Below are 24981 nucleotides of genomic sequence, written 5' to 3' on the forward strand. Positions count from 1 at the left end.
TAAATATTAAACATGGATCTGCCATTCGACTCAGTAATTCCACTCCTACGCATCCAACCCCAAAATTCAAAAATACTAACTTGAAACTTTCACTACCATGTTAATTGCAGCAATATTTAATATAGCTGAATTATGAGAACAATCCAAGTGCCCCCAAACAGATGAGTGGATCAATAAGACGTGCTATATATACACAAGCGAATATTATTCAGCAATCAAAAAAGATAAACTCATGCCATCTGTGGCAACACGGATGGAGCTGCAAGGGGTAATGCTAAGTAAAATAAGTCAGAAGGAGGAAAATAAATACTGGTTGGTGTCACTAATATGTGGAATATATAGTCCCTAAACTAAGCAGCAATAAAGACAAGCTTAAAGTCTAACCCCTTGATAGCGGTGACTATAAAACTAAAGCACCAATAGGGGGAGTAGGTGGGGAAGGAGTAAGAGGAAAAAGGGAAGGAAGGACAATGCACCATGGTGATGGAATATGTGTGATTTTGTGATAGTGCACCCAGTGGTAATACTTCATAGGGGTACCCAAATATTATCTTAATTAAAAATAAATAAATTTAAAAAAGAAAACAAAAATGAATTAAAAAAAGTAGAAACTGAAAAAGTCTGGTATAGGATTATTATAAAGGTGGAAAAATATATAGTGGAGGAGTGATAGGATACTGGGAATTAACTCATTTCTGTACTATATTAAGAAGAGATTCATCCATTCATTCAGTTCATATTTGAGTGTCTTTGAAGGCTTTTAATATAGTTGACTGAATTAACATCTCTCTAATCAAAGCTGTTAATGAAATAAAGCAATTTTTTTTAGAAAAACCAACATACTCAAGATAAAATATATCAGTGACTAAGGAACACTAATATTTATTATAATAATATATTTATAAAAGTTTCATTATGAACTCTGAAGTGGGCAGAGATAATATCATAAGGGCATGAGATTCAAAAGAAAATGCCTTTGTTAAATTAACCAATAAAAGTTTCTTTTTGATACTCAAAAATGAGCATGTGGCTTTACTAAAATGTATATAAACTATACAGAAGTGACTGATGTTTCTTAAAAAAAAAGGATAAACAAATGAGAAATTCATATGAAAAGTAGTTAAGAAGCATTTCTGTGTGGCTCATGTATACATTTTGGTCATCCATCTAAGCAAATGTTGCAAACTAAATGGCAGGGCTGCCATTTACTTGGGTACAATGGAATCATTTAGGTTAAGTTAAAGAGATGATGTCTCTGTACTGGGTTATAGTATTTCCAACTCGCCTACAGTTTTCAAGTCATGAGAAATGTATCTGAATTTATCCTTCTAAGAAATTATGAGTATAGGGAAAGCCCCAACGCTTTAGATGAACTTGAACATCTAACATATCTGAACTTCTCACGAAAATTTCTTTACTTTTAAAAGAAGCTTCTTTTGTGCTGTGTTCAAAAGGAGAAGCCAAAACTCCCTGATGGTCTTTAGAGGTAGGGGTATTTGTGAGGTTTTGTTGAACTTCCATTTGGAGAGCATGGCATGGATTTCTGTATCATCTGAAAATACGGATCCAATGTAGTTAGTGACTACAGAGTAATTCTCACAGTCGGCAAAATGTTCTAAAAATTTTAATCAAACATGTTCAGAGACACCAAGAACATTGTCCCCATAAAATATTAAATATAGCTTTTTGGTTGTTGAAACATTTTGTCCCTATTAGTTTCAGTCTATTGTTTTTATGTGGTATATGTAACCTGTTGTTGAGTATAAAGTTCCTAAGGGCCAGTGACTATATTATCAAATATTATGTAAAATTAAAATTGCTCAGGGATTGCAACTGAAAATATACCTGGCAGATACAAGAGAAACAAAAAACTGAAAGACCTGGTAGGCCTGTCTGCACCACATGGCAGGCAGGGGGAAGCAGGGTGCGCAAGAGAGATTAGGAAGGAGAGGACCCGTGTTCCGGTACAGGGTCTGGCACCACCTGCAATGATTTGAGACATGCGATAGCCTCTCAAACCCTCTTTCTCCACATGCAAAAGAGGGGTCAGATGATGGTTAGCACCTCCCAGGAAAGTAGTGAGAATCAAATGTAATTATGTGAGAGGGTGTGCTCGGAAATGATACAGAGCTACCCACAGTCCTGACATTGATAGATTTTACCTCTCATAATGAAAGTTTTAAACCTTAATAAGCACAGTATCTTACCAAGGAGACTGACAACACTGAATATAGTTCAACAAACAAAACCCTAAGGAGACTTAGATTTGTGCCTCTTCAAGTTCTGTTTAAAAATTATGTCTGTCTCATCCACAGGATGAAATGTTGCCTTGTGAAATATTGTATAGTTTCAGTTAACAATTCCTACAAGTTAGCCTGCCATGAATCAGAATTTTTGTACTGGAAGAGACATTAGATTCTGCAAAATGTTGATGTGTTTAGCACTGTTAACTTAAAGAACACTTTTGTGAAGGAGATTCAGCAGAGACTATGTGTGTAAGCATGTTTGTACCCCAATGTATATGCAGTGATGATGGGGTGGGACAGGAGGGCATAGCAAATACCTGAGCTGTTCAAGGACATTACTCCCAGGTGATAGTTTGCTGGAAATGTGGTATGAATATAAAATTTGAGCACAAAATGAGGTCCAAAGAGACCTGTGGTGAGGCAAACTTTGGGAAAATTTTTGACATAAAATTTTTATTGAGGTAAAAGGGGATTTTCTATTTATGTTTTAAGTGACACAAGTAACAAATAAAATTATAGAATCCCTCTAGAGATCTTTAAAAAAACCCTCAAAATAAATTGCTCAAATACATTAGTTAGATGTAGAAAATATACAGTGATAATGTTCTGGGGATTAGATTTTATCCTTTAATCCTCAAAATAGTAATTTCATAATTTGATTTCTACCACGTCATCTGTTTGTTTTCAGTTAATGCCATTTCAAAATGTTAAACAAAAATAAATGACAAATTAGGTTCATAAAAATGAAAATTCAGTGATATTTTAATATAAAATTATTGCTTTGTAATACACATCTCAAAGTTCAACTGTCACAATGGTCTCCTTAATATAGGGAACCAAATAAGACATTAGGGGAAAAATAATAACAGGACAAAACACAATGAAACAAAAACAGACAATTATAAATCAGAGACATCCTGCAGGGGAGGAGGAGGTGGGAGAGGGATCAGAGTGAAGGAGGGAGGAGCACAGGGGACTGAGGTGATGGTACACAGGTGCATTAGGGAAGGACATTCTGTAGGGACTACACCTGAGGCGGGGGGAAGCAAACATTGTTTAAAAATGAACAATGATGTAAAAAATATAAATAAAATTAAAGCAGTAAAATATTAGTGCGTACGCGCGCGCACACACACACACACACACACAAACGGTCGCCTTAGTTTAAACTAGTTAAATTGTCTTGAAAAATCGATTATCTGAAATTTACCTTACCTAATAATGTTAAGGAGACAGGTAATTGAGAAACTGTCCTTAAAAAACAAACAAAAACCACCATCTTAGTATTGTAAATTATTTAGAAGCAAAGTTGCTTACTGTGCTGTAGAGTGTGAACCCGGCCTGAAATCCTGGGACCTGTCTTTCTTGAGTGACTTCTGTGAAAGAAGAAGAAAAACAAACACCAAGTCAAAAATCAGAAGACGACACAGTCAGATATTCATATCCCCCAAACCCAGTAACTTGAATGAGGAGAGGGCATGCGGGTTTTGAACATAAAGGTCTATCAGCTTACTATATTCACTTTTGTGGAGAACCAAGGAAATAGTTCACCAGGTTGTTTACCCCTTATCAATACAGTCAGCTTTTAGGTATGTGGCAAAAAGAATCAGTTCTGAAATCAACCTAAATTAATAGAGCTATACTATATGGCATATCATTTCTAAATTTATCTTTCAACATTGCATGTTTCCTTTGTAATCATTTTAATATAATCTGAAATACTGTCTCATAGTGATTGACATTCGCCGTCTAAAAGCTCTTTAAATCTACAAAATATGTTTAGTATATTTGCTTTATTAATGGCATCTCAGTGATAAATACCAATTAATAAACACTTTCAGTGGTGCCAAATTATACTCTGAGTGTTAGAGGGTTTCTCTAGAATCTGATTATTGACTTCAGATGAAAGTATACTGTGGGAAAACAGTATTTGTCTTGGGACAGTATTTTATAAATCAATCCAATGTTGCTATAAAACAGACTGTAAGTGTTTTATAGAGATAATTATATGTTATGGAAATGACCCATTTAAAATTCAAAAAAATTGTTAGTATGCTAAAGTTTGAATTATATAAAGATGAAAGGGGCATACCATATCTACCTAGCTAATTAAATTTAAAAAAATCTCAGAACATTAAAAACCAAATGAAATGAAAGAAAAGGGCATAGTCCTTTCCTTTCAGCTTTCTTTGAGTAGCTACTTATGCTCCTAGTCTTCTCTCTTCTGAAGCTTGTTTTGCCTTTTAGGTTTCCTCCTTCAGAGTCAGATTTCTATAAGGTCCTTCTTCAGCAAGATTTGGCACTAAATATCTTCAAATAAGAATCACTTTTCTTATCCTAAAGATTTCAAGAGGGTATCATGCATTTCTGGGCCATTGCTAAGTGATGTTATTCCTAACTATGTTACTATAAATCAAGCATATAACAAGAAGTGCAAGAATTAAAAAATGAGATTAAGTGATAAGAGGTGGATATTGTAGTAAGTGACCCAATTTCATAGTACAACAAAAGAATCAATAACACCTTGATTTTTCTCTAAATCTGAAGATGATCTGACTCAGTCAAAATGGGTTTGGGGGCAAAAGTACAAAAAACATGGAAAATTCCAATCCAAGGACTAGTTCAGAATTACTCTACTTGTCCTCAAACCAAAAGAGCAAGAAGCAAGGAAAACCATCAAAACCTAACTCAGAAAGCATCAATTATAGCTGAATTTCTTCAGCTTTTTTTCCAGTCTAATGAAAGTAAATCCAAATGAAAGAAGCAAACTAGAGGTAAGATGCTTTATTCCTTATATGGTGTAAGTATTACTTCTATTTCTTTTTTAAAAATATTTTATTTCATATAATTCTTACATCATTTTTCATCTTTGCACAATGTATGCATTATCATTTTGGTTATATTCCCCATACAATTGCACCCCTCCCCCCTTATTTTGACCCTAGTCCTTCCTCTCCCATTCCTCCCCCTGCCCCCATGGTGTGTCTCTGGTTTATAGTTGCTTGTTGATTTTGGTTTTTACTTTGTATTAATTAGTCTTTTTCCTGGTCCCTTATTTAGGTTTTCTAAATTCCTGCCATGAGTGAGACCATCCGGTATTTTTCTTTTTCTTTCTGACTTATTTCGCTGAGCATGATCCCTTCTAGCTCCATCCATGTTGCTGCAAACTGCATGTGTTTATCTTTTTTGATTGCTGAGTAGTATTACTTCTGTTTCTTTGCTCTGGCCAAGACCAGCATTTTACCATAAATATGTATATGTGTGTGTATACATATATTCATATATACATGAAGTTTTGTAAAATTATTGCATAAAAAAACCTTCACTGTAACAGCTCTAATCAGAGTTTGGCCTATTCCAAAGGTTGAGGAGAGAGAAGACAGACTGAATTAAACATCACTGTTAATTCAATGCTTTTAATTCTTTGTTGTAATCTTGACAAATGAGTGACACTATATATTGCCACGTGCAGGTATTACCAAATCTACTTTTAATAGTCTGCTTACGTAAAATGGATGCTGTGATGTCTTTGGGAAGTTTGAGTGAGTTAAACACTGTCATCTATCCTACTGCACTACTGTAACTGGCACATCCAAGTCCTTTTTCATGATGCAAAGGTGGCATGATGCAAAGATAGCATGATGTGTTCAAGTCCTATAAAACCCAAATTAGTATGGTATTCACATTACAAGTTTTAACACTTCTTTGAAAGAGTATACTTGTTTAATGAGGGCCATTACTTCACTTCTAAACACCTATACTCTCTCATTCCTTGGTCCCAGCAGCAGCATGACATATGGGTAGTTACCCATGGAGGCAAGAGGAGGAAGAAGAAGGTGCCTCTGTGAGTTGTCACATTATATCTGTAAACAAGGCTATAATATAGTCAGCCCATAAACACCCCCACCACCACCATGGCCAAAGAGCTTGGCTGTCCTTTCCTTTCTGTTCACACATCTCTTAGCTGTCTTGTGACTTCATTTTCTCTCCACAGATACCCTTGATTTGGGGAAGGAATGGAGAAAGGAAGATGGCCAAAGTGAAGGAGATGAATGTAAGGAACAGACCTCGAGACTCTTGTTTCCTAAACCCTCACAACTTCTTAGCTATACTTTCGAATTTAGATGCAGTGTAACTTCAACATGAAAGGAAGGAATGATTAATGGAATGATTTTAAATGCCTCCAATGATTACATGGCTATTTAGCTAGAAGAAAACAACTCATAAATAGCTTTGTAGAAGAGAAATGAGCCATGCAAACAAACAACTCATCCAAATATTTCTATAAACTTGAAAAATGAATGTAAAACAGGTAAATGTTCAATGTTTATTGCAGTTGGCACACCAGCTTTAAGTAAGGCAAATGTATGATATAGCTCTATTTTTTACATGATGTGTATATACCTCCTGGTATTTATCTTTTCCATCGAATTGATAGCTATAATTTTTAGGAATTTTTAAAATAGAAAAAAATCACCACCACCAGGGCTGGAGATGAAATTCTTGTTTGTCATGAACTTTCCATGTGGCCTGTGTAAGCCACTTCATTTTTCTTGGGGGTCTGTTTTTCACTTGAAAATGGAGAGGAGGGGCTCAGAAAAGCAGAAACTATCACAGTGTCATTTTCATAGTATTACAGATGAGGAAATGGAGGTCCAGTCACCAAGGTTTTAAAAGCAGGCAGAAGATTATAACTATGTTCTCAAACCAACAGCAAAACTATGTGCAATATAATTTTGTTTGAAAGCCTCAAATTTAAACACTTCAAAGCCAAATTACTCTAGGTGAAGCTAAGTTTGATGGTCTGGCAAAATCTCCTTCCCCAGGACTCCCACTGCTCCTCAGCCATGAGGAACAAGATTCCAGAGAGGACAATTTATAAAACACTGCACAAGAAAGCTCTTTTCAGGTTTCTTCTGTTGGTAAAATTCTGTTTCCAGGAGCCCAATTTTACAACTTAAATATTGATATTGATTCTTTAATTTTAGAATTTACTATTGATTATATGAGTTGCATTTGATGCAAGCCCTCCAGTTATAATGCATGTTCTTAAGTAAAAACCTTCCTATGCATTAAGATGCAGTTTCCAGAGTATATTATAATAAAAAGTCAAGACCTTCTTCGTGAGTACTGATTTGTAGTTCAGAATGCTAAACTGCACAGGTGTAAAACAGCAGTGGATACTTGACAGAGCACCAGCTGAAGAACAAGACACTGTGCTAGAAGCCCTGGGGAAACAAAGCTAAGTAGGCCCTAAAGTTTATGATCCAAAGGAGTAAGGAAGTAGATATAACCAACAAGGCAGAGACACAGATGCTATGATAAAAGTAAAAAGGATATTTGTGGAAATAAAGGAAATCTTAAATTGTCACTGGAGGTTTCTGAGAAGGATTCACAGGCGAGGGGGGACATTTAGCTAGATCTTAAGGGTTAACTGAAATTCTGGTAACTGGAGCAGCACAAAAAAAACAAACAAACAAACAAAAAACAACAAAACCTGTAACTTTGGAGAAAACAGAGTGAGTAAAGGTTTAAGGCACAGTGTGCAGGGCACACACTCAGAACATTTTGGAAGATGAGGAACATTAGGTTAGAACTTTTATTCCATTTTTGAGGGATAGGATCTAGGTTAGAAATCACAAGATTTGTTTTTTATGGAAAATGTAGAGCTGACTAAGATTTAAGAGTTGGTAAAGCACACAACTTGGTTTCGCCTTCAGGAGATTATCTCTGGGGCAGGGAAAGGTACACCAGTCTGTACAGTGATAGTCTGGAGCCTGCTGTGGGCTGCGAACAGGGGCTGCTACAGAGCGATACCCTTCTGCAGCTCCCTCCCTCCCTTAAACACTGAAAAGACTGGCATTCCTTAGTGCAGTCTAGCTGCTGGCCTTTCATTTTTCACAGCCTTCTCTTTCCATGGATTCACCCAGCCTGTTTAAGCTAATAACTTCCCAATCAATACCCTGAACCCAGATTTCAAGTTTTCTTCAAAATTATTTGGCAGCCATTTATTTTCTGCCAATTGATTAAACAGCATTTTTTTCTGAAAACACGCTTGGATGCACTAATTTTCATCAAACCTACCTCCTGGGTCTGAGTTTTCAGCAATGGTCTCCCCTTGTGCCATGGGGCCTGTAGGATGCCTGCCTTTGGCTATTGCATAGGACTGCAAATTTATGTTTCAAGTTGAAGTTTTTACAGTCTTACATATGTAATGTTCAAATTGGAAATGTAGGTTTCTTTTACCTTCGCAAGGATTTAGTCACCAAGCTCTAGTTTCTCATTATGTTTAGCTTGAATTACTGTAATAGCCTCTCGTGGTCATATTTCTTCCTATATTCTCCCCCTACCTACCCTTCCCCCCAGACTTTTTGGAGTTTCTCAATTTGAAACAATCAATTTGATCAAGTCATCCTCCAAGCTTTAAATCCTTACACAGCTCTCTGCTACCTTTCAGGTAAAATCCATCTCCTTAACATGCCCGGCAAGGATCTTCTCGAGCCTGTCTACCTGTTCAGGTTCAGTTGTTTTTAATTTTGCACCCTTGCTATAAGTACAAAACACTTATATTATTCTGCTGTTAAAAAAAAAAAAAAAAAAAGGCCAGCATTTGACTGATTGCTTTTTTGAGAAAGAACTCCTCAAAGGTGAAGATAGATGATGGCTCCAGGAACACACTGGAGAATGAGGTTTTTAAAATGATTTTGATTTCAGGCAAAGAGTCTAAGATTCCTGAGTATCTACATCAACATTTCTAATAAGCAGTTAGAAATTCAGAACAGGAGCTAGGGTTATAAATATAGAATTTGATATATGTGAAACATCAAAGTAATTTGGTGTTTGAATCTAGATTCAAAGTATTTGAATCTATGGGAGTAAAAAGAATAATTCAGAAAAAAAAGCTAGAGAAATTTAAAATGATGTGGTCTATATTTTTATAATAGCATGCACTTTAGTAGCAGGCAGAATCAGAGGATGAAAGAGAAATAGGAAAGGTAAATGCAGTGTTACAAGTTATGGGAAGAGAGAAAAAGTAGAGAGACAGATGGTGTGGACCCAGAATGCTGGGGCATGGAATATTTCTTCAAATGGTCTGTAAACTGCTGGATTTGGCCCCTCCCTCTGTCCCTCACGTCATCCCTTTCTCCCAAGATCAGCTGGTTTTCAGTTTCTCTGATGAGCTTTTTTGGCCACTTCAGGGCACTTGCACATGCTATTTCTAATGCTTCAAATGTATCCTCCTGCCCATCTCCAAGTGCCCTTATAAAAACTGACTTTGCATTCCATAGTCCCAATGTCCCTTTACTGTTTGTAGTGCCAGAGCAGGTTTTCTATAATCCAGGCAGATGGGCAAAGGAGGAGACCTGGAGCCCTCAGTGGCTTTTTTAGGCTTTTAATGATTTTTCTACAGCATATGTACTGAGGCAACCAGGTACAGGGCAGGCAGGGAGGCCGGGGAGCCAGGAGGTGCAACCCCGGGTGAATCTTCACTCTTTTTGGGCTTTCTGGTGTTCTCCTGAGGTTTCTTCTCAGGCCTCTATTGTACTCTGCCACACGGTCCTCTGCTCTTTGTGCCTCTGTGGCTCCCCAACCTCTGTGATGCTGCCCTTAATGCTCAGTCTACCGGAGGTAGGTTTGATGAAAATCAGCCCACTTATGCATGCTCACACCTTGCTCCAGGTTTCTGCCATCAGGCATGCATGTAAGACCACAGGAGTCGATCACTGATGCTAATGGCGGGAGGGTGGAAAAATCCTGATCACTTCCATTTACCCTACACTGTCCTTGCATTGTTTATGTTTAGTTCTGTATCTCCATAATTAAAGTTAATTTCACTCATTAGACTGCAAATTCTATAGGAGGAGGGACTATTTCTGTTTAATTCGCCATCATACCATCCAGACAACATTCCTTTACAGTGCACGGAATAACACTAGGCATTCAACATATACGTACTAAAGGAATAAATAACGAGGATGCTAAAGGAGGTGGGGGAGGATGGACTGAGTGGCTAGAAGAATATGGGTTGAAAGCGACCAAAACGAAAAGGTCAGCTGCAGGAAGGAGGAGCACTTCTTTTTCTGAGATCTCTGAAAGGAGCTGGAGAAGGAAGGTGTTTTTACCAAAATACAGAGAAAGTGGGGAGAAGAGGTTGAGATAACTCATGTTAAATGACTTGTCTTCAAGAACGCATGAAGAAAAAGTCAACCTGAAGAAAGAGGTTAAGAGCTTGAGAAACATGGACATTATTTTGGCCAGGCACTATAAAGAATAGAGAAGAGAGTGAATCAATCAGGAGGAACAAAAAAAGGTGAACAAGACTGTTGGCCTCACTGAGAGTGGGAATCATAAATAGGACAAAGATGACCAATACAATTATGTGTCTCCTTTAGAAATGACAAAATTCCATAGCAGTGGTGAGAAAAATGGATAGTGGGTTAGGGGCTAGGGACTAGAGAGACAAGTACATCGAGTCATACATTCAAAGCACAGTGCATATGCCTGACACCAAACTACTTCCCACACACTTATTTCCTGGTAGTCTAAGTGACCCCGTTTGGGGAGAATGAAAGTAAGAAGCACCAGAAAATCATCCCTTCCAGTCCCCCCGCCTTTTTTTATTCCTGCAAACTGCAGTTGTCTGACTCATCTGTGTCCTCTTTTGTGACTCTTTAGTGATGGGAGATAAAGGAGGGACAGAAAGAAACCGGAGACACTGAAGGAGACCTGGGAGCTTCAGAAGTCTATGGCCACCTTTGGTGTACTGTTGAACATCTTCCTGTTAGCAACACAATCGATGCTGATGCCTCTGACAGGCAACAAGTCTGAACTGGAAGATTAATAAATACTTGGAAACAACTGCTCCTATTTGTTCACCTGGTCCTTCCTTCATTGAATAAACTCTTACCAAATGCCTGTTTTATTATAGATGCTACAAATTCAATTTTGAATAAAGACAAGTTCCTTCTTTTAGTCCTTTTATTTCCATAGAGAGAAAGAAATGAAGAACAAAGAAGTCATATGCATGGGCCATGCTAGAAGTAGGTTATCCTTTTCTTTTTGACCCAAGTACCTTTGCCTGACTTTATTTCTTTATCTTATTATAAAGACTTACAGGTGGTCAGTGAGAATGGCACATATTAAAAAAAACTACCAATAATGAATGTTGGTGAGGATGTGGAGAAAAAGGGACTCTCCAACCCTGCTGGTGAGGATGCAAACTGGCCCAAGCACTATGGAAAGCAGTGTGGAGGTTCTTCAAACTACTGAAAATGTAGCTACTGTATAACCCAGCAATTCCACTCCTAGGAATCTACCCAAAGAACACAAAAACATTAATTCAAAAAGATACCTGTACCCACAATGCTTATTGCAGCACTATTTACAATAGATAAGATAGGGAGAAACTCAAATGCCCAAAAATAAATGATTGGATCAAGAAATGTGCTATATATACACAATGGAATATTACTCAGCAATCAAAAAAGATAAACTAATGCCATCTGCAGCAATGTAGATGGAGCTGGAAGCTATTATGCTTAGTGAAATAAGCCAGAAGGAAAAAGAAAAATATCAGATGGCTTCATTTATACAAGGAATATAGGGGAGGGGAACCAAATAAGGGATCAGGAAAAAAATACAAAATTAACAGGCAATTATAAATCAGAGGCATTCTGCAGGGGAGGATGAGGGAGAAGGCTCAAAAGTGGGGAGGAAAGAGCACAAGGGACTATGGTGACAGTGCATGGGTGAATTGGTGGTGGGAATTTTATGGGAACTACACCTGAGAGGAGAAAGCATACACTTTACAAAAATTAAGAATAATTGAAAAAAGAATATAAGTATGGAAACCAGGGAACACTACATAAAGTTTCAAATTGATTGTGGAAAAAAAAAAAAGACAGGTGTTATAGAACACCTATGTACTTTTTTTTTTTAAGATTTATTTATTTATGCATACAAGAACTGGGGTACAGGCCAGAGATGTAGGGGTGGGGGGTGAGAGGATTCACCAGAGACAGAGTAGGGAACAGAACAGGCAGACTGACTGGAATACACTGCTGAGGGGAGCAGCGGGCGAGGCAGGAGAGGTCTGCCTCGCCATATGGGTTGCTCCCTGGCTGGCTGGGGATCGAACTCGTGCTGCAGGGGCTGTGGATTGCTTCACAGTGCGGTGCTTAACCCTTTGCGCCACCAGGGAGGCCCCATCTATGTACTTTTAATAAAGTTTCAAAATCCAATTTTATGCTCATTATTTTTGGATTCTGTACTTGAAAATTCACCTCCTTACTCAAATTTATTTGTAACGCTTAAATCAATACTTGTGGCACTTCCAGTCATTTGAAGACATGTATCTGTGCAGAATGGTGAGAGATTTGAGCTGCCTGGTGCACACATTTCAGCTGAGGTTGAACATTAAGAACTTCTGATGCTGTCACATGTTTCCCTTTAGCTATCTCTTACTGCTTTAGTTTTCATACTGTAGATATGTGTTCTTTTTGTGGTCTGTTCAGTGTAATGTTTTTCACATATTTGTTGGTGATTTTGCTGTTTAAAATGGTCCCTATGCATAGTGTTGAAGTTCTGTCTAGTGTGACTAAGAGCAAGAGGGCTGATGTGCCTTATAGATGAAATCCATTTGTTAGTTACAGCTACAAGTTACAGTGATATTCAGCTACAAGTTACAGTGATGGTGGGTAGGAATTAAATTTTAATGAATAAATTTTAATGAATTTTAATTAAATTTTAATGAAATTTAAATTTAATTTAATACAAACACATAAATACAAGGTTATATACTAACTGGTTGATGAAAATGTGACCAGAGGCTAATAGGACCTAACTCTGTCTCCCCAGCAGCAATGGTTCATTATTTACTAACTCAGGGTTCATGGTGACTTATAGAACCTAACTACTGTGATGAATGAGAAGAGACTATTTTTCAGCATGGCTTCTGTGTCTCAGTCAAATCATTATTTTATTGTTCTCAGTTGCTATTTTCTCCAATCTTATTCCTGACATAGTCATCACATTTCTGGAAGTTTTATCTCGATCAAATTATAATCATTTCTAAGAATCATTTTCTGAAAGCCTCCTTTGTAAAGTTTTAAGGTAAGTACTTTGGGGTGAATATAATGACTGTTAGAAAGTTGACTGCTACTGGTTTCAGGTAAAGAGGCTTAGAGACTGCCAGATAGTCAAGTGAACTGGAAGTTTATATCCAGAGATCAAGGGGCCTGACATAGGAATAACATAAGTTATTCCTCCAATAAGGTTGAAAGATCATTCTGTAGCTAAATTCCCTAATTTCCCTTTGCATCCATAAAGGAGCTTCAGAAATACAAGAGTAGTTTCCAGAGTAGCACATTTGATGCGGGCACTGGTATTTGTGTGTAAGTGCTCAAGGTAGATTCTGAAGCTGAGCAGTTTGGCATATGTTGCACTGGCGATTTATGGGGGTAGGAGAGTTTAAGTTTTATACTTGACTTGTGTGTCTGAAGCTAACTTAGTGAATATAGCTTAGAAATCACTAAGCAAGGATAGCTCTGATCCCTAACATCTCCTTTACTTTCTTGCCTCTAGTTTTAGTTTAGATCTCAGTTTATCAGGGATTTCAATCTTCCCCCCAAAAAAACAATATTCATAGAAAATGACTTCAAGGCTCATGATCTAGTGAGGTCAAAAGACAGGAAGAAATAACCTGGCATTGATGTAGCAGGAGATAAATGCAGTAAGAAACAAACAATATGCTATGAGATTATAGGAGAAAAAGATTCCTCAGACCAAAGGGAGTTTCTGGTCTGCCTACAGCGCAATTTAATGATTAATTTCTGGGGTCAATCATCTAAGCATTTCTTCCTACATGTGTTTGACTGAAACCAAGGTAAGCTGAAACAAAGAATGAACAACATCAGAAAGCATAGATCAACTTAAGGGTCAGGGCGCTGAAGGAACTGGAGAACACACTATCTATTCCTTTCTTTTGAAAGAAAATCAAACCATGGAAGAACCTTAAAGTAACAGCAAGCAGAAAGAAAAAAAAATATATTATCTTTAAGTGCTAATAAACCAGTTCTAGGTATCAACGACCTTAAACATTCTGGACCTCACATTTTCCACAAAAATCTGTTGCAATGGATATCACAAAGATTTGATTCCAAGATGTTCTGATCAGATCTCAGCTAGTGAATCAATTCTCTGCAAATTATGTTTTACTGAAGATCTTTGTGTGCCAATGTCTGAAAAGAAGATGTACAGTAATTATTCATGAGGAAAATAAAATTCTTGATAAAGAAATTACATAAAATATATATGAAAATGATTAATTTCCTTTTTCTTATCATCTTAGTGTGTGTACATATGTATATATACTCATCAGTTTAAATAAAATTTTTTGGTCCTGCTGCTTTTAAATTTGCTCTTTGGCTTCTTTAACAAGTTTATATCCACTAAGTGCACCCAAGCACAAACCACACTTCTGTCCTATGATATTTAAATGCAAGTTTATCAGATATAAGACTAAATAATTACACTTGGTATTTGTGGCAATTAAAAATTGTGATAAAAAGTGACCTATTTTATAAAAAGATATGGAAAAATTCAATTTGAAGTGCATGTAATTTAGAATAACATGCCAGTGAGGTAAAAGATAAGGTAATATCTCATCTTCATCACCCTGGCCCAGGCAGGTTTTTCTACAGTGATCTTGGGAATGATACTGCTTCCAGTCAGTGACTCTGCAAGCTGGCATACCACAGGCAGAAAATATTTTCTTACAAAGAAGATGCTACTTTTTGGAGGTCTATTAAACATTCTATCACCTCTGTGTAAATATAGCAATGTATAAAAGGTTGTTACTTAAATATGCCCATAGTAATAGGGTAGGGGAAGCAGTAAGAAGGTAAAAAGAATCACTAATACAAAAAAAGTTCAGTAAGAGTGACAAAAGCAAACTGTTCCAATGTGTTGAGAGAGATCTTTTATTTTTTGCATGGATTGGGTAGATAAAAGAGACATTTAAATAAAGAAAAGTTCTTTCCTTTTTATGTCAACTAAAGGAGAACCACATTTAAATTAGTGTCTAAGATGACCACATTATTGGAATTGCTAATAACAATAACAATATCATATAGCTAATTTCCCATGATTTATGCAGAAATTACCCTACAACTAATTTACCAAGGAAATGACATAAACAGTAGTTAATAGATATGTAAATCAATGGACATTTTATATATACTCATCACACTGAATCTCACTTAGCTAGATATATCTTTATGTGAAGCTGTTATTTTAAAGTAGTCTCTAACTCCAACACCATCACTTACAAACTTGTAAGTAATAGAAAAATTAAAGCAAATTTTCACTAACAGGGTCTTAAAAATTGTAACTTAAGGAAAGAACACATCTTCTAACATGTCTATTTATATGTGTGTATGTGTGTGTGTGTATATATATATATATACACACACACACACACACATATATATTTCTATTTAAATGGAACAGTTCACAATTTGGGTGGGGTAATTCTGATTCTCAGATGAAATTTGGCAATGTCCGGAAGACATTTTTGGTGTTGTAACTAGAGAGGGGGGTACTTATGGCAACTAGCGGATAGAGGTTAGGAATGCTGTTCAACATCCTATATTGCACAATATATCCTCCCCAAACAAGGAATTATCTAGCCCCAAATCTAGGCCAATAGTGCAAAGATTGACAAACAGTAGAGAGCTTGGCAAAAACAAGAAAACAGCAGTCATGAAAAAAGGTCAAGCTGCCTGCCAAGTCAGAAGACAGGGTGACTGATAGTAATCAATTATGCCACTATCTAAAGGACAACTTCTGACTAGGAATGATTGGAGGGAAGTTCTCCCACTCACATTTTAGATGTGTAATAGATTACTGTAGGGTTGCTACTAATAATTACGCTAACCTTTGAAATATCATCATGAAGATCAAACACCATGTTATACCATCCAATCCCCTCTAGGTCACTGTCAGAAACAGTACAAGGCCAATTAGGACATTGGTTGACCCAGCATAACATCACTCATGATTCCAAGATTAAAATCCATATTTGCCTTTATAGAGTCATCAAGGACTGTCCTATGAATACTTACAAATAGTTTATTGAAACAATTATGAAATCTTTCTTGAGAATTCCTATTAGTCTCTAAACTGATGTTTGGTATAAGACTAGTCAGATATGATAGAAGCTGAGGCTCAGAGACTCAACTTTCTGAGCACTTTATTTCAGAACCACTGGCAATTAGCCAGGGTGCTGCTCCCAGGATAGGGAAACTGAGAAGACAAGCTGTCTGTGGGATCTCACTACTGAAGATAAGAGGGGTCTGGAAACATGGAGGAGAACTGCCCAATGTAGCAAGAAATAAAACTGCTGGGCACCAGAGACAAGCAAGGGCTGAGGCATGCATGTCAAATACAATGGCTGAGGCCAAGGTGTGAAATAAGCATGAGTAGCAAGCTGCTTACCAAACCTTAAGAGAATTAAGACCTGATGGGTTCCTTTAGAAGTTAATAGAGATGCTGGAGGCTTTCAGAATTCCTTCTTGTACATTTAGGGACTTTATTGTTGGAAGTGGAGGTTGTGGGTGTGTGGAGATTCACACTGTCATATCATCAAAACCCTACTCACTTTCTTTGCTGGATCACAGTATCTCTCTAGACTTATGGATATTTTTCATGTTCATAACCTTTTTGAAATAAGTTTTTCCTCAAAATATCTGTTACTAAAATAAATTATGAAGAAAAAAGAAATACAGTGTTGTCTGCATTAGGATTCTTCATGAGACAAAAGTAAGTTTTAATTGTAAGATTTTGATTTAGCTCTCCTCAAATAAAGGGGGAAAAACTTCAAATATTTCTGAGTTTTCACAACAAATCCAAGCATAAATTATTTTCTAGCAAATACCACAGATTAGAGATAAATCAACTATATTTTCTTTAGTAAAGAGAATTACTAAAGTAAAATAATGTAAACTTACATTATTCTTTAGCATCACAAAGAAGGCAATGATAATTATGATTGCATTTTCAATGCTTTAATGTACATTAATTAGCTTCCAGATATTTGGAAAAATTGCTTCATCATACCACTAATAACCGCTGCCTATTATAAGTTTGTTGTTGGACTTGACACAATAGTCAATCATATTATATCTATGGTTAAGAATAATTCAGATGTACTCCTAGTACAAGGATCAGTAAATGAAAAAATGTTTTTTTCCTCTATGAAGCAATTTTTGAAAATAGTACTACATGGCACAATTAATCCAGATTTTAATGAATTCTCTACTTTGGGGATGAAAAGGGTAAGTGAAAATTAGATATTGTTCACACTAAGAAAGACACATGCACAATGAAGCAATCACTTATTGCCTACTGTATTTCTGAAAGGTCAACAGAATCACCAATGTAAAATTTTCTGTGCATATGTGTTCGGGTGGAAGAGGAACTACCATAGACTTATCTTATGCTTTTGAGTTCTCATTTCTTGTTTTGGACTAGACATGAAAACAGCTGTTCCTGAACAAAACTGGAGTAAACATTTTGGTTTAGGAGCTGGCTCTTTTGAATTAAACCAACCTGCTCTCATTAAATCTACATACAAAGTAAAGTACGGAAATAATTAAAACATTCCCCTCAAGTAAGGACATCAGTTGTAATGAATATTTTTATAATTGTGTTTTTAGATAAAGAATTTAGCAATTTCTCTACATTCACAGAAATAATCTAACATTCCTGGGCATAATTATTCTACATCTGCTGTTTATCAAAAATATGCTTGGTTAAATTTATAGACAATAGAATTGCTTCTCTACTTTGGGCTTGTTTTTTAGAAGTAAAAAAATGAGCATGTTAGTACCTTGCAATTGTTTAAAAAATGTATAACTCTGCTAATAAGAAAAGATATATTGGTGAAAGAAAAATGAAAATATTAAGTAGGATCATCAAAATAAAGTTCATCAAAACAAAGAAAAGACTTAAATAAAGACAAATATGTTTACATAGGCAGAGAACATTACTAGCTAGATATGTAAGAAACTATTAGCGTGAATGTGAATATTAGCAGGACAGAGGGCTTTTATTTTTATTTACCACTATTCTTTACTGACTGATTTTTAAATTATGAGCATTTATCATTTTGACAGAACATAAAATAATTAAAAATCTAACAATTTTAACGAGTTTTCCCCTTTCCAAAATGAATGAAATAGGACAATGCTTAAGCTAGCGAAAATAAAAAGCCTAAAAAGAAGTCCAAAATATAGACACAAATAGGTCAAGACTGTCAACACTAGTCTTTAAAAGTTGCTGAGTTTCTTTCCTCCTTGACAGCACCAACATTCTCTTTTTGACCAGATGCAAATTTTACTGCACACTGTGATAAATACATTCTGAAAAGTCTTAAGGAAAACATCCCTCTGCTTTTACTCCCCTGTGTACAGGTAATTATTGATTTGTTTAGGGACTCTCAGGTCTATGGAGGAGAATAACTCAAGACTCAATCTCTCTTCCTGCGGTAGAAGAGCCAAATGCTGCCATCATCCACTAACACTTCAGTGAACCATATGAAGTATCGGAAGGTACCTGGCACATTTAGCAACAGAACAGGTGTGTTCCACTTGGAAGAACTTACAAGATTTAGCAGCTGCCAAGCTATTAAAGGTATAACTTTACTCCTTATTCTATAGTTTGAATAGAAATAATTTAAAAAACAAAGAAAACTATTGAGGTTTCTTTCCTTTTTTCACTTAAAAGTACAAAGAATATAATTCTAAAGACTTCCACATGCAGAAGGGTACAATGAAACAAACAAAACAGAGATGCAAAAAAACCAGCGTGACACAAAACGCGGCAAACTGTGCAGATTACAGCTGTCTGTGTCCTTCAGTAGGTGCTAAAGGATAAAGAACACTGGCCCGAGAACAAGGAGGTTAAGTTCCTAATCAGGACTGAAATTCTGAAGGAACCTCAGAACCTATTCTGGATCTCCATGTCCTCATCTGTACATGGGGTTGACTAGAATTACCGGGGATGAAACTCTTAGGTTCCTGTCAATGTCATCAATTCTGTAATTCGGTGAACTTAGGACATCTCTCAGACCCAAATTCTAGTTACTTACCAGAGACTACTTTTCATGTTTTTTTTTTTTAATATACACAAGAAAAATGAAACTTGCTTATACAATTAAACATCTAATAGAATTTGTAGTTGGTTTATAAGGCAGGGTCTTGATAAAATCAAAACATATATATTTTGATATAATTAAATGAAGTAATACAACTATACCAGGGGTCAAGGAAGCCAAGCTGCACATTTCTCAAGGGCTGGCTGCAGCAGTCATGACTCAGAGTACACCCAGGGCATTCTGATTACCTGGGACAATGTTAAAACTTCTCAGGGACTTTTCTTTTTCTACATGAACACAGATCACTATATTTATACTTTCTCCCATTGGGAAGTAAAATGCATGTTATATCCCTAAGAGAAAAGACAGACAGGATTCTAACACATGGATTCAAATAAAGCAATCAAATCATATTCTTAAAGAAACTCAGGCATTAAACTTAAGCCCAAGGCAGGATGCTTCTCTATGAGACCTGTCCTACTTCCTCATCCAAATGGATTCTTATGCTCTGCATCTCCTGTTTTACCAATTTCATGTTTTTAAATGTTTTACTTTGCATGTCTACAATTCCTTGAGATCTATTAAAATTAGGGTTTGGGCAGCAATGGGATTGGCCCACAGCTGACTTCAAAGGTCAAGTTGGAGATATGAAATACTGGTTTTCTGGGATATAACTATAAAGGTATGTTTAAAGCATGGTCAGTCTCTGAGAGGAGAAAGCACAGAAAATTGAAAAAAATCAACTATAGTCTCGCCAACTCCACAAGCAGCCAGTAAGCTAGTGACAGCATTCCTTACATTTTCTTTGGCTGGGGCATGACTAGTTCAAGGCTATTAGACAGAAGCACACAGAGATGGGGGCTAGGTAATCCCAGTTTCAGTGGGCAGCAATTTTGTGGAGTCAGGGATACCAGCAACTGCTATAAGTCCAAGCTCTCACAGCACCTCACACAATTCTGACGGAGACTACAAACACTGTTAGCTGTCACAGAGCCTCCCCGGCATCAAAGTTAGGCTTTTACTTCATTAAATGTCTTTAGGTTATAAATTTATATTGAAGTCTTCCAAAATTCTTAAATCTGATGAATTTCAAACAAAGGATAATATTATCTGAGTAGCATTTGCCCAAAGTCAAATTCCTTGCCCATCTTTTAAACTGCATCCTCTGTAGTCCTATCAGCAACAACCATCACCATACATCCTTGCTGTATTTGAAACCAACCTTTTACTGAGAAACCATTTTTCTTTCAGTTCTTTGCAGCAAAAGCTGTGCACTCTCACATCACCCATCTGTGAGCCACAGGGCCTGGAATTAGCACTCTGGCCTTCTCTTAGCTCTGTGCTGATGATTTTAGGCTATTATACTTTCAAAGCACTCCTCCTGGGCGCCTTGACACCTGATGTAACACCGTCTATTTATCTGTGGCTGTGACCTTCGGACCTTGTGGTCTCTCTAACACAATGGTTTTCAGTGTTAGCTGCAAGTTAAGATCACCTGGAAAGCTTCTGCAATCTACCCATGCCAGACCTATTAAATCAATTTGTGGGTGTGAGGACAGGCATCGATATTTATTTTTTAAATTTCTTACGTGATTTCAATGTGAAGCCAGGGTTTAGACATCTGCGCTAACACAAGAATTAAGGACTTCAGAACTTTACAAGTGTCCCTTTCATTCCAACTCTTGCAATCATCCTGGAATTTGAGTGTCCAAGAGAACATTTACCTAACATGCTGGATCCCAGTTCCTCTGCCAGCTCAATTCTAATAACCTTTCCTTCGATTTTGCTTCCACTCTTACATACTCAATGAATTAATAATAAACCTTGAGATGTTGACATCTAAAATATTACGTAAGTGAAAGAGTATCTGGCTCTATAAGCCACAGTTCCAGTTTTTAAGTCACTTGCTGTATGACACTATGCCTTCACGTGGGTGTGGGTGATGGCTGCATCTGGCAGCCTCGCTTTCTAAGTCTGTCAGTCTTCTAATTCTACATTCTTTTCAATCTGGTTTATACTCCATGGTGAGTCATTCCAGTGACTCTCTTGGCAATGTTACAAAGCCTCTTACTCTCACCCTTTATCATATCCAAGCAACTTCAACTATGGGTCTAATTGAAGCTACCTTCTCCACTGCTATGCCCTAGATGCTGAGCACTGAAGGAAAAAATCCAACTCCACAATTATTCCATTTTAAAGGTATCCAAAGAGCAGCTCCCAGGACGACTCAGGAATTGTTTTCATATGTCCCAAATGAGCTCCTGTTCTTACTATTCTTATAGTTATTGTAATGGTCACTATTCTTCTTCCACCTCACTCCTGTGACCCTAACATTTTAAGTAGATCTTTCTTTCTGTCTTGCAGAACATAAAAGTTATTCTCTATCATTTCTCACACTAACCTGGCAGGTTATTGCACTAACCTGACTCAGGAGCTTCTGCTCTAAGGTGAGCATGGCTGACCCTTTTGTCCAGTTAATTCTTTGTTCAGCAGGGCTGATCTGTGCATCCTCGGATGCTTAACAACATCCATCCATGATCACTAACTACAAGTTACTGTTGAGACAACCAAAACTATCTACAGACATTGCCAAATATTTCCTGGGGGGCAAAATCATACCATACCACGCCTTATTCAAGTTATTCCTTCTGCTGGTATGTTTTTTTCCTAAGATTCTCTACCTAGCACACACATTTCCACCCTACAAACCTCAGCTCAAGCACGGCATCCTCTGGGAAATCTTTTTGGACTACTTCCAGGTACTCTCAGAGGATTTCTTTCTGAATGTTCCCAATGCATCTTGCACAATCTTCATTGCAGTTCTTTCCATAGTCTGTTGGTATTGCCTGCCTGCTGGTGTCTCACCTACTAGTCTGGAAGCTCCTCAAGGACAGTGCCTGGCCTCTTAATCCTGTTTCAGTGAAGACTAATAAAGTACTCATAACGAAGTCATCACTCAACATGTACAAACTGAATCACTGAATGATACATGAAACTTAATAATGATGTGGCATTTGTAAAAAAAAAAAAAAAGTGCTGATTCATGAAGTAAAGAAGCAAAGTTATTCTAAGTAACAAGCTAATATCACATAATAAGACAAGTTTAATAAGCAATATATACAATAGTACAGTGCTTGCAAAACTTTTTTTTACCAACGTACTAGTAATATCAGAAGAATACTAATTGAGATTCGTGATGGATTTGGTGACACAGGCTGAAAAACATGACATACTGGTCAATAACATACTCATATTAAATTTAAAAGAAAACATTTTAAATTATTAGCAAGTAAAAGTATCGCTCCAGGAAGTATAGCATCTTTATTCTGTGGACCCTGGTTACCTTTGGCATGAGATGTACCCTCAGCTGGAGAAGATGACTGTGTCTGCCTCACAGCTGTAGAGCCAAGTGTAGAATGGAAACAGCACAACACTTGACAGTTACCAGTTCCACTTTGGCCTACGTCCTGGGGTCTACTTTAATGACTCTGAACCTTCTGGGTTTCCTTATATGAAAAATGGCCACTATATTATTTGCCTTTTAAATTTTATAATGTCAGCACCAATATATAACAAAATTAATAATGAAAACAATGAGGAATACAAGCATGAAAAACAAGCAATATTTTATCGAGACTGAGTAAAAATCAAAGGATATGTACAACACATATTTTTGAAAATATTTACCTTCTGAGGAGCCAAAAAAGGTTTTTCCATCTTGTTTTTTTCTTTAAGGGTTAAAGGAGGAGATCGCTCCTTTATCTCGGGAGGCAGTTCTTGGTACAGTGCTGGAATGGAAAAGGAATTCATGTAATTAAGTGGAGGAATACTGTTCTGTGAGGGGAAAAATAGCAATGGAAGGGAGCAGATATGAAATTAAAGAAACTGATAATTCACTTCCTTGGTGTCACAATAAGCTGCCTTGGGTTTACTGTTATGGTGATTTGTAGTCTCATATATCAGTTACCAAAAGAACACATGCTCAGAAGTTTGAACTTCAGAAATGTAGAAGGCGTCATTTCATTTACTATGTGGTCATGCAGATGCTTTCATTTGATGTTAATGCACATTTACCAGGAACCTGTGCTATGCAAGGTTATCTGCTAGGCACTGCTGAGGAGCTATGAAGTGGATCAAAAGACAGTATTTGCTCTCAGGGAGCTTACAATCTCGTCAGAGACAGGTATGTTCCCAAGATATTGTAATATGAAATAGAATGCGACATTATTTGAAAGACAGACAACAAAGACAAATTCTGACTGGGGACGGCAGATGTTGTAGATGCCTAATGAAAAAACTGGAAGGTTTGTCAGACTCTGAAGGATAGGTAGGGTTTTGCCAGGTATCGGTGTGGAGGAAGGATAATTTGGAAAGATGGTCTGAGATAAATAAGCACAGGGCTAGGGCCCAACAAGATACTGAATATATTCACCAGTGTTGAATCTAAGATTATAATTTGCATAATTTATTTAATCTACACACAGTATTTAATTTAAAAAGTTATGTGAGAATATTAAAGGGCTAAAAAGAAAATCTATTTTGGTTAATTAAAGGACTCACACAACTCTGTATTGACAGAAATTGTTAAATTATGCCTCATCAAAACTCTAAGATTAGGAGATACAATTAATTGGCTTTCTTTATCTACTATGGGAAAGGATGTTAGATGTGATTAAGAAAAGCTGATCATGTTTTTCTTTCCAGTGGTCTAAGTTATAAACAGCATTAAGTCCTTTATAATAATTGAGTACTAATACCTTTTATTGTGCTATAGTCTTGGAAAACAGGGCTCTCAATTGAATAGTGGGTAGGGATTCTGTTTATACACACACACACACACACACACACACACACACACACACACACACACACATACACAGAGACATCTTTTGCTTTGCATATCTGACTTTAGATAAAGGGCAATTTGTCCTGCTATTTTTAGAGAAGAGCATGCTGCTGGCCCTTGTTTTTTTTTTTTTTTTTTTTTTTTCTCTCTAATGTGGAAACTGGGTAGGTGAAATTTTGTTAAACTCATATTTAAAAAAGTAGAATAAAGGAAAGGAAAATAACCCCTGAGTGCGAACTCAGTCATTATATTCTCAGCTTCCTGAGAATTTTTTCTCTTTGTTCTAACCTTTCCAAGGTGACTTTTCAAAAAGCAGTGATTGATGCCTTAAGACAACATCAATTCTCCTGGGATACAGTAAGGAATTACAGCAGCCATGGGGTCATCACTACTGAGAAATGGAATTATTTTCTGCATGTAGTCTTATTTGATTATTATGGAAAAAACCAGATTTTAATGGATTTTTAAACCATTGAGATCAAGCACCTATAGCCTCTCAAGATCCACAGCCTAAGCAGTCATTTCTGCAAACTAGATTCTAAAGTTAAAGCACCTAACATCATCCTGCTTGGAAATACACAATCTCTTCACGTTGCCAAATGAAAAAATATTTTAGATGTCTCCAGTGTATCTGGAAGAAAACAATAATTGCAAGAGCTAGTCAGAATGAGATATACTCAGGAGTGACTATAACAGTGCAGGCAGCTCTTGATTTAAAAACAGAAGCTGCTTCT

The 24981-nt window shown here is 36.7% G+C and overlaps 1 protein-coding gene across 1 annotated transcript in view; it reads right to left on the bottom strand.

The window, feature by feature from the left end:
• AHI1 (Abelson helper integration site 1) overlaps positions 1 to 24981 on the bottom strand; it is a 164623-nt gene that overhangs the window by 13649 nt on the left and 125993 nt on the right. The window contains exons 24-25 of the mRNA XM_037520436.2: positions 23089 to 23189; positions 3564 to 3622 (exon numbers count right to left, since the gene is read on the bottom strand). Of these exons, the coding sequence (XP_037376333.1) occupies positions 3564 to 3622; positions 23089 to 23189 (160 nt within the window). The remainder of the gene's footprint in view (positions 1 to 3563; positions 3623 to 23088; positions 23190 to 24981) is intronic.

Source organism: Talpa occidentalis, unplaced genomic scaffold (assembly GCF_014898055.3).
Source record: "Talpa occidentalis isolate TD23 unplaced genomic scaffold, MPIMG_talOcc4v2.1 talOcc4.2, whole genome shotgun sequence".
Taxonomy (NCBI): domain Eukaryota; kingdom Metazoa; phylum Chordata; class Mammalia; order Eulipotyphla; family Talpidae; genus Talpa; species Talpa occidentalis.